This window comes from Squalius cephalus, assembly GCF_949319135.1.
Source record: "Squalius cephalus genome assembly, chromosome: 9".
Lineage (NCBI taxonomy): Eukaryota > Metazoa > Chordata > Actinopteri > Cypriniformes > Leuciscidae > Squalius > Squalius cephalus.
Genome location: NC_137130.1, coordinates 21,876,222 through 21,887,452, shown reverse-complemented (window position 1 = coordinate 21,887,452; position 11,231 = coordinate 21,876,222). Strand labels below are relative to the sequence as shown.

The following is an 11,231-nucleotide window of genomic DNA, read 5'->3' as shown; positions in this document are numbered from 1 at the left end:
GAGTCCCAGTCAATTTACTGAGGCTAGGCCAAAAGTTATGGATCTATTTCAGAGGTCTTCAATACAGTACAAAGTTTAAAAAATTGTAAAAAGTTTAGCAAAAAAAAAAAGAGATCATACTGTTTTTATGTTTGGTCCTTTTTGTTGTTGTTTAGTCTGAGAGTTTCTCATACAGTACATAGTCACGAGTTACTTTTGGGGTAATAAGTCTTTTTTGGTTCTTGTGCATTGGATCTGAAATACTTATTGTAACAATAACTGCATAGCAAATGCATTTTCATTCACCCTATAAAAACACAAAACATTCTGAGGCTAACAGCACAATTTGGAGTCGGTAAGAATTACGTTTTTGAAAGAAGTCTCTTATGCACACAAAGACTAGACTTATTTGATAAAAAATAAAGTAAAAATTCAAATTTAAATAGCGGTTTTCTATTTTAATATATTTTATGTCATTTTCAGCATCATCACTCCAGTCTTCAGTGTCACATGATCCTTCAGAAATCATTCTAATATGCTGATTTGCTGCTCAAGAAACACATTATTATCAATGTTGAAAACAGTTGTTCTGCTTAACTTTTTCTTTTTGTCGAAACTGTGATAAATTATTGTCTGGATTCTTTGATGAATAGAAAATTCAATAGAACAGCATTTATTTGAAATAGAAATCTTCTGTAACATTACAAACGTATTTACAAGTTTTGTTGTTGATCAATGTAATGCATCCATGCTTAATAAAAGTATAATTTCTTTCAAAAGAAAATCTTACTGACCCCAAATTTCCTCACACAATAACCTCGTACCTCTGTACTTTATTTAGAGTTCTATTAAACCTCTAAAAGTATGTTAGCACTTTTTTTGCAATATAGAATGTAATATTGTGTAAGTTTGCTTGTGTCTCAGTATTTAACATAAAATAACACCACAATTAAAATGTGTTATTATAATATGCAAATAAATGTGAAAACCAGTGATACACCATTACTTTGGCAAGATGCAGGTAGTATAGGCACAAAACTGAAATTGCCTATGGAAACTCTGTTAAATGTAGGGCCGGGTCTGATATTTGATGCCACACATCTTTTTCAGTGTTCCCTAATGGCTGATACTGAACATGACGAGCATCGCCCTGAGTGGTGTTCATGTGTGGATTCTCAATGTTTCTCAGTGAAATATCACTGACATGCCTGGCTCTGTCCACTGCTTTTTCATGTAGTCTCTCCTCCAGAATGGCTGAAGTCTCCCGCTCCAGATAAACCTCATAGATCGATTTATAATACGGCTTCCATCGGGTCATGAGAGATGAGCTTATCGTCAACAAAAATGAAAGGCCAAGAATAAGAATTAGGCCAATTACCTAGAAGAAGAAAAAACAACTGAAATTGAAAAAATGGCATAGGTCAAGGTCACGATCTATTTACCCATTTAACAGGCCTCTCTACCATTTGGTAGTACACATTTAGTGTAAAAAAAATATTTTTAAATCAACTTTACAATACACTTTTCACCAGCATCATTTCAGGATGTTAGCAGCAGTGAAATCCATTAACGTATGATCATTTTCATTAATTTTAGAAAGGCAATAATTTATTTTGTAAATAATAGTTTCAGAGGGCATAGTGAACAGATTAAATAAACTTTTTTTTTTTAAAGAAGGAAAACATGCTCAACCAATTGGTAGACATGTCTGTTAATTGTAAAAGTGAGAACACTTTCAATTCTGCTATAACTAAAACTATAACTAAAACTGTTAAAAATAGTTTTCGGTAACTGAAAATAAAGCTGAAATAAAATATAATATAAAAATTAGATGAAAAACTTTTTAAAAATGCTGCTGCCTTGGCAACTAACTGAAATAAGTTAACAAGCACTTTCTGTCATTTCTTGTTTTCGCCTAACATATGTAACCAGCAAAATAGTTATGGGTTTCCCCTTTTGGAAACCAAATCATTTAAGCCAAAAAAAAAAAAAAAAAAAACCTTCTTCTTGTTTTTACCAAAAACTTCCCAGTAGCGAGTTTTGAGAACCGAAATTGTTAGCTGTGTGATCAAATATGAGGGATAACAATATAATAAATAACACAGATCAAATTTACCCGTGATTCACTGTCAAATTTTCTTAGAATCTCTGCTTCTCCTGGAGTTGGTAGATCCTTGCACGCAATTTGCTCCCCGGTACCGTTCGCATTAACGGTCCGCATGCAAACGTACCAATCCCCGTCAATAAATGCAACGACAATCCACAGCGATCCCGCATAAAAGACATTGAACAGATGCTTCCATATAATGCCACAGTAATACCATCCTTCCTGTCCACAGCGTTCTGGATGATAACAGTAACCCCCAGCACAACAGCAGCATTCAAAGGTATCGCAGCACTCACTCCTACAACATCTGCTCTGGCTTCTGACGCAACATCTGCAAACGTAACATCTGCACATCTTCAGGAGCTGAGCGTTGATGAGGATCATAACAAAGAACAGTATGCCTATTGGCAGACACAGGTAGAGCCAGCAGTGCAGGAGAGTTATCTCGCGAGTTGTGCAAGGGCACGTGAACACATATTTGAAAAAGATAAGCATGGCCAGGACTATGACAGCTGTCCTGACGGGTACATTTCTGAGTACATAAGTTGAAAAAAACGTGTGTCGAGCCATTTCTGCATACGCTTAACGGGACCCATACAAGAGCTGTAAAGCACCGCGGACTGAAAAAAATCTCAGTAGTTCAACAAACATAACACGGCTTCCTGATATCCGCTGCTCCGTCTTCTCAGTGGATGTGGCAGAGGAAAGGGAGGGACAGTTAGGATTTATCCCACAACAATAGTAAGGTTGGAGAGATGCAGCGCCCCTCTGCGTGTATGTTTTAGGAAACTGTATACAGTAATCTCTATAAGGACCGTTTCAACCACTGGATGGAGCCCTGTGTTTTTATAGCAGGGAGGTGTGTCTTTCATGGTCTTTACAGGAATATGCGTCAGGAAGCCGAAGCACTTTTCTAATGAACCTTACACGGGAGATTGTTTACTCTTACTTTAATGGTATTTTCTTAAAATCTAAACGTATCTAAACTCGACTCTGACTTCACGGTAAGATGTTCTTCCGTCTGCTGGCATGACAGCACGTATGCAGCAGACTATTGCCGACTGTTTAACTTTATATCAAGGGAAATATCATAATGTGTATGTGAATATTAGAATTATAATGTCTGATTTGTTAAATAAATAGTCCAGGTCGAATATGTTTATGTTGATAGTATCAACTTGATATGCAAATAGAAGGAGTCGGACACAGACGCTGTTTTTATTGTGTGATTTACTGCAGCCTTTTTTTCTTGTCGCTTTTCTTGGCATATTCAGACACAGTGGCATCATGACAGTGTTTGAAAACTGTACTGTAGTGTTAGATGTGAAGAATGTAACTTATAAAGAGAAGAACAAGCTGAGATTGGCTCTTCTGGAAAATGGAGGAAACATATCTTATGTCATCAACAAAGAGGTTCGTATCCCACAAATAACATGGAAATGGGAACTGCCCTTCATGCTTTATAATGCTTAAAATAATGCCTCAAGAGGTTAAAACAATTAAGTGAGCAATAGTTCCTACTAAAGATCTGTAGTGTGTCTTCTGACCTGCTTTTCTCTTCTCCAGTGCTCTTTTGTAGTCACTAGCAGTGTGAATGACCTGAGCAGTAACCGGCAGCGCAGCATCCAGAAGCTCCGGATCCCAGTGGTTGGGACGCAGTATGTGTGGAGCTGTCTGGATGAAGGGCGTCTCCTGCCTTTGACGCAGCATGATTTGGCCCCACAGCTGGCTTGTCCCACCTCTGAATCCATCTCTCATCCAGGTAGAAGTTTCATTAACCTAATTTATTGAATTCTCAGATTTTCTTTCTTTGGTTAGAATAGATATGAGATGTTTGTGTCAAGTCACATGAGATGTGTAAACAAAATGGAGGAACAGAATGGATGGGAGTGTCACAGCCAGATTAGTTCTGTTTGCTTACTGTGGGTGTGTATTGTTCTTTTGTTGTACTCTTCTGTTGCAGCACATTTTTGTTGAGAAATATATTTGATATATTTAGGTATTGAGTAAATGAGATTAAACCATGCGTTTTTGTGGAGCTGTTGACATACTGTTGTTTTTCACCATAAAGAGGGAAAAGTGTCGACCCAGATACAAGAAAAAGAGGAGTTCAAAGGTCAGTCTGAACTCCTAAAGACTGAGATTGCGGCTCTTGAGAAGGGCGGACCCAGTCTCGGCAGGTTCAGGTATATTCTCTTTTTTTTGTCACCGTCAGTCCTTGTGTGTTATTAAAAAGTTTCTTTATTGTTCTACAATTTTCACATAATTTATTAAGATGTGCTATTTTACCTGACTGCATCTTTTCATTTACCCAATGCAGAGTTTACAGAGGTGGCGACCATGAGCTGCCTGAATTTCCTTCATATTTTCAAGTGGCCAAATATTCAGTTTTTGAGAGGGTGAGTGAGTGTCATAGTGTGTCACATCATTAAAGGGGGGGGGGGGGGGGGTGAAATGCTCATTTTCACTCAATCTCCTGTTAATCTTGAGTACCTATAGAGTAGTATTGCATCCTTCATATCTCCAAAAAGTATTTAGTTTTATTATATTTATAAAAGAAAAATAGGCTGTACCGAGTCTTTCCGGAAAAAAACGAGCGGCTGGGGGCGGGCGAAGCTAAAGCTGTGTGCTAACGCGCCACACTAACAACACAGAGACATTTGTATGGAATGCCAAAGCTGTCAATATTAAAAATAAATAAATACATAAATAAATATACAAATAAATGTAAAAAAGAAAAAATAAATAAATATATATATAAATAAATATACATAGAAAAACAAAAAAACGAAAATAAATAATTATTTATACATTTATTTCCTTATTTATGTATTTATTTATTTTTTTCCATATTTATTTATTTATTCTTTTTTTTATTTTTACATTTATTTATTTATACATTTATGTATTTCTACATTTATGTATTTCTTCATTTATTTCTTCCTACATTTCTTCCTGCGTAGGGTAATGAGGATGAGGAGGGGGTTTACCTCAGACATAGCAATCGAGCTCAGAGTAAGCGAAGGGTTGAGGTCACAGTGACACCCTGTGGCGAAATACAATAAGTATAGCTCACTGACGTTGATGCAGTCTGTGACTGCGAGGTATATGGTCAAAATCCTAAATCTTACTGTGTGACATGGATAGGCTACTCTTTATTCCGGACATGGCCGTTGAAGATCGTTTGTCTGGATTTGTAAAATGTCGCTGTAGCTTCAATTAGTAACCTACAAAGCCACTCTTATACACAACTAAATAATAGAGTTATGACTTGAAATGTTTGCTGTATACTACAATCAAAAACAGCTTATACAAAAAAAAGTGAATGAACATCTGCAGAGAGCACAGTCAAAATGTAACTTTTTGTGACTGAAATTGCACATATTGCAGAATAACGTACGTATAACAGATCGGTTTACACAGTGTACTGATGTGAAAACTAAACAATACAGAAAGCAGCTCTCATACAAAAATACTAAATGGGTAACAATGAAATTGCCAATTTTACATACGTTAGCTTTTAACGAAGAAGGTGCCGTTCGAATTTGGCGCTCAGCCATCATGCGTCTGTTATGTATGTGCGCGACTCTGTTATGTGCGCGCTACAGACTGTCCGCGCACTGCACGTCCGCTTATAGTTCCGCCTTTTGCGTTCCGTCAATATTACGTTATTAGAAAAAATACATAGTCTATATTTTTTTTTTTAGAAAATCGATTTTTGTGACATTTGTGAATCGATTCAGAATCGTCCACGTCCGCATCGCGATGCATCGAAGAATCGATTTTTCCCCCACCCCTAAGTAAAAGGTAGTAAATTAAATTATGCCAAATTAAGGCCAGTAAAAAGTAGTAAAAAGTAGTAAACGTCATCTGACGAGGTACTAAATTTTCGAAGCCCCATCTAACTGGGTCTATATCATGGGTGTCCAAACTACGGCCCGCGGTCCAGTTTTTATTGGCCCGCAGCCAGGGTCCGAAATTAACACCCGCCAAGCGCCAAGTGCGGTTAGATTTTTCGTTTGGCGAGTAAATCTCAAAAGGCTATCCGCCACACTGGCGGGTGAATGTTCATCATACCAAAATAGTATACAAAAATATTACAATTGCCTTTTGTAATGTTATGATGCCTGGAAATTAGTTCAAATCTCCTGCGAATCTAGAGCGAGCAAGTAGACAGGGTCAATTTTCACAAAATCAGAACCCCGAAGGCATTTTGTGATTATTTATATTATACAACATTTCTAGGGGTATTAAGGGGTGCTGAATCCAAATCTGCTGTATATGAAGCTCAAAAATGCCCCAAAATGCCTAAAAATTGAGAAATTCAAAATGGCCACCACTGCCAGGCTGAAATCTATTTTTCAGTATATCTTTTTGACTAAACAAGGTACAAACATGAAATAAATGTGCTTTTGTACATTTTCCTACATGGGCAATTCAATGCCATATTCAGATTTGAGATGTAATGTGAAGAAACTGCTTAGATATTGCAAAAATCATTGTTTTTAACTATGAATAATTACTCAGTTAAAGGTTGTATCAGCGATTTCAGGCCCAAAAAAGGCCCAAACATAAATTATCACATTCATACCGATCCGCTAGCTGCCAGCCCCATAAGCAGGCCGTCAAAAAAACGCGTCTCTATAGGCAGCCTAGGCTCTGAGATCTACACACAAAAACAATCAGTTTCACCAACCACTCAACCAAAATAAATAGTGTTCCAAACAATCACCGACAGGGGTGGGTGGGCTTACAGAGACACGTTTTTTTGGCGGCCTGCTTATGGGGCGGGCAGCTAGCGGATCAGTAGGAAAGATTAGATGAATGTGATCATTTATGTTTGGGCCTGAAATCGCTGATACAACCTTTAAAATTATTATTATTATTATTATTATTACTATTATTTTTGATATTATCAGGCTCAAAAATGTACCTTTGTACAAAATCCTTTGTACCTACATTTACTTACTTTGTACTTTACTTATCATTTACCTTACCTTGATTTAGATCAATAATAAGTGTCAATAATCAGATTGAAAATCACACAAGTATAGAGAAAAATGTGGTCATTAGTGATAAAGAAGTTGTCAATCAATTAAGATCCAAAAGCAGGAAGATCCATGGGTCATGGTGATATTCATTGAACTATATCCCAGTAGAAGTTACAGTGACAGCTTATTTACAGTCCTCTTCAATGTTCTGGCAAGTGTTGTCAAGTTTCCTGCAGTTGAATGCATCTATACATTCCATGCGACTCTTTCTGAATAATAGAAGAATAGAATAGAAAGATTACAACCAGTACAAGTACAGGTACATTGGAATACTCTACCAGTCTATCATATTTGCACATTCTTGTACACAGTGATCAAAACCAACTAATTCCCTATACACATACAGTGGGGCAAAAAAGTATTTAGTCAGCCACCAATTGTGCAAGTTCTCCCACTTAAAAAGATGAGAGAGGCCTGTAATTTTCATCATAGGTACACTTCAACTGTGAGAGACAAAATGAGAAAATGAGAAAAAAAAATCCAGAAAATCACATTGTAGGATTTTTAATGAATTAATTGGTAAATTCCTTGATAAAATAAGTATTTGGTCACCTACAAACAAGCAAGATTTCTGGCTCTCACAGACCTGTAACTTCTTCTTTAAGAGGCTCCTCTGTCCTCCACTCGTTACCTGTATTAATAGTACCTGTTTGAACTTGTTATCAGTATAAAAGACACCTGTCCACAACCTCAAACAGTCACACTCCAAACTCCACTATGGCCAAGACCAAAGAGCTGTCAAAGGACACCAGAAACAAAATTGTAGACCTGCACCAGGCTGGGAAGACTGAATCTGCAATAGGTAAGCAGCTTGGTGTGAAGAAATCAACTGTGGGAGCAATTATTAGAAAATGGAAGACATACAAGACCACTGATAATCTCCCTCGATCTGGGGCTCCACGCAAGATCTCACCCCGTGGGGTCAAAATGATCACAAGAACGGTGAGCAAAAATCCCAGAACCACACGGGGGGACCTAGTGAATGACCTGCAGAGAGCTGGGACCAAAGTAACAAAGGCTACCATCAGTAACACACTACGCCGCCAGGGACTCAAATCCTGCAGTGCCAGACGTGTCCCCCTGCTTAAGCCAGTACATGTCCAGGCCCGTCTGAAGTTTGCTAGAGAGCATTTGGATGATCCAGAAGAGGATTGGGAGAATGTCATATGGTCAGATGAAACCAAAATAGAACTTTTTGGTAAAAACTCAACTCGTCGTGTTTGGAGGAGAAAGAACACCATACCTACTGTGAAGCATGGGGGTGGAAACATCATGCTTTGGGGCTGTTTTTCTGCAAAGGGATCAGGACGACTGATCCGTGTAAAGGAAAGAATGAATGGGGCCATGTATTGTGAGATTTTGAGTGAAAACCTCCTTCCATCAGCAAGGGCATTGAAGATGAAACGTGGCTGGGACTTTCAGCATGACAATGATCCCAAACACACCGCCCGGGCAACGAAGGAGTGGCTTCCCAAGGCCAGTAAGATCGGTGTGATGTTGCTCGAATACCTGCCAGACTGTTTTCTTTCCATGACCGCTGAACTGAGACGCACTATCACAGCCAGTGATGGCATGGAAGGCAATGAGTGTGTCCACTTGATCATCAGAGTAACTTGCGAATGTCATGTACTGGAAAATACTTTGGATCCTTTGATGTCCCGGCTTTCATGTAGAGATGAGTACATCCAATTCTGTCATGATGTGCTAGAAGTAGAAGAAGCACGTCTGTGTCACGCGCTGACACGACTTTTGTGTCCATAGGAGCCTGGATGCAGTGCAAAATCAGTCGTGTATCAGCCTCCTCATGGTCAGCACTCAGAGAGGAGATTTCAAGTTCTGGATCTGATGACTTGACAGTCGAGCGAGATCTGCTTTGTTCTCTTCTAGTGCCATGAAGCTCGACCAGTCTGCTGGAAGTGGAACAAAGTCATTCACGATCTCTCTGCATACTGGTCGACTGTTTACGCTTCTTTCTTGTGCCTGTTTTGATGAATTCGTCATGGTACCTGTCGAAGACTACATCAACCCTCTGGTACTTCTCTGCCATCTTCAACACTGTGTCAGCAAACTTGTTGGCATAGGTGCCGAATGTTGTGATGTCAGGCTACCCTGGTAATCCAGAGTTCTTGCGAGAGCAGAAGTTGAATTTGCTCAGCGAGTTACTCTGGTGTCGAGCAATGGAGCTCATTAAATATGCCCCTCGATCTGAGCTGCACCAATCACAGCGGGTTATCTGATATAGGCGAGCTAAACAGATGACGACAATAATGTGACATCGAAGTCCTTAGTAAACATTGCAAGATGGCTATGGATGAACACCAGTTGTTTGAAATGGCTTTGGCCGCTACAATGAACGAGACTTGGCTTTTTCTCTAAAAGAGGAACAGAAGACGGCGCTCGAATCGTTCCTTTTCAAGAAGCAGATTAGTTGGTGGAATGTAGACTGCCGTTAGTTGCGGCCAGAGATGGCAGGATGGGCATGAGTTCATGCTGGAGAATATTTTCCAAGTCTACCTTGCAACCTACTCTGTAAGCTGTGATGAGCCTTTGTAAATCTGCCTGTCCACTTTGATGATGTTTTGCTTGTTCTTGGAAAGTTCCACGACTTCATACAAAGAGGCAAATGTTTTGGCTTTGTTCTTTCGAATGGGTGACTTCAGATCCAAGTGCTGGTCACTATCTGGAGGTTTACACAGACGTTTGTCCACAAACACATTTCATTTGTGCATGTCCAAGGTGTTCTGCAACAAGCAGAGATTGTTGAAACTGGGATGTGACCACGTCCTTGTTGATTTATGTTCTTGAGTGTGTCCCCACCATATTGAAACACACTGTGCTCTTTTAATGATAGACATATTCTGCTTTCATCCACATCATCTCTTTCCATTCTACTCTTTGTGCACTCTGTGTGTGTGTTCTCATCGTCTTCATCATCTGTTGTCAGTCTCAGCATCGCTGTTGTCTGAGAAGCTATGACTGTTTTCAGATTATACGACAGTGTCCATCTACTGAGAGATGTTGATATCCTGGCACTTTAAGTGATAGGGTTGGGAGCAGGCTTCACTCTATGTTTTTTTAGATTTTCAGAGTGCTGGCCTTATATAACACATATGAAACAAAGTAAAGAGGCCGCACTATGCATATAAAACGTTTATTTTGCATATATCCTGGCACTTGTAATGGCACTTGCGAAGCCACCTGACATCACAACATTCGGCAACTATGCCAACAAGTTTGCTGACACAGTGTTGAAGATGGCAGAGAAGTACCAGAGGGTTGATGTAGCAACAAAGCAAGAGTGAAGTTGTTTTGCAAAGGTCGTCCACAAGAGACTCTGCCTCCAACCTCAGATGCAGTGAAGTTTCATATCATGCGTTCACACTATCAAGCGACAATCTGGAACCAAGCTCACCTCCCATATCCTGATCTTCCTCCAGTGGATGAAATGGGATGGATGCACAAGGAAGGTCAATTAGTGCCACGGCTAATGTCTCAGCCACCTATGCCTAAAGCCTGCAGGGAGTTCACTTCATGTGGGTGTACCAAGGGATGCCTCAGCCAACGCTGCAGCTGCAGGTATGTGTATAGGGAATTAGTTGATTTTGATCATTGTGTACAAGAATGGACAAATATGATAGACTGGTAGAGTATTCCAATGTACCTGTACTTTTACTGGTTGTAATCTTTCTATTCTATTCTTCTATTATTCAGAAAGAGTCGCATGGAATGTATAGACGCATTCAACTGCAGAAAACTTGACAACACTTGCCAGAAAATTGAAGAGGACTGCGAATAAGCTGTCACTGTAACTTCTACTGGGATATAGTTCAATGAATATCACCATGACCCATGGATCTTCCTGCTTTTGGATCTTAATTGATTGACAACTTCTTTATCACTAATGACCACCTTTTTCTCTATACTTGTGTGATTTTCAAGCTGATTATTGACACTTATTATTGATCTAAATCAAGGTAAGGTAAATGATAAGAAAAGTACAAAGTAAGTAAATGTAGATACAAAGGACATTTTTGAGCCTGATAATATCAACAATAATAGTAATAATAATAATAATAATTATAATTTTAACCCAT

The 11,231-nt window shown here is 38.9% G+C and overlaps 1 protein-coding gene across 1 annotated transcript in view; it reads left to right on the top strand.

Annotated features, from left to right (window-relative positions):
• The first annotated feature begins 2,795 nt into the window (after positions 1 to 2,795).
• LOC307164498 (protein mono-ADP-ribosyltransferase PARP4-like) overlaps positions 2,796 to 11,231 on the top strand; it is a 33,654-nt gene continuing 25,218 nt past the window's right edge. Inside the window, exons 1-5 of the mRNA XM_079881415.1 lie at positions 2,796 to 3,090; positions 3,361 to 3,499; positions 3,653 to 3,848; positions 4,158 to 4,272; positions 4,407 to 4,485. Coding sequence (XP_079737541.1) covers positions 3,374 to 3,499; positions 3,653 to 3,848; positions 4,158 to 4,272; positions 4,407 to 4,485 — 516 coding nt within the window. The 5' untranslated portion in view covers positions 2,796 to 3,090; positions 3,361 to 3,373. The remainder of the gene's footprint in view (positions 3,091 to 3,360; positions 3,500 to 3,652; positions 3,849 to 4,157; positions 4,273 to 4,406; positions 4,486 to 11,231) is intronic.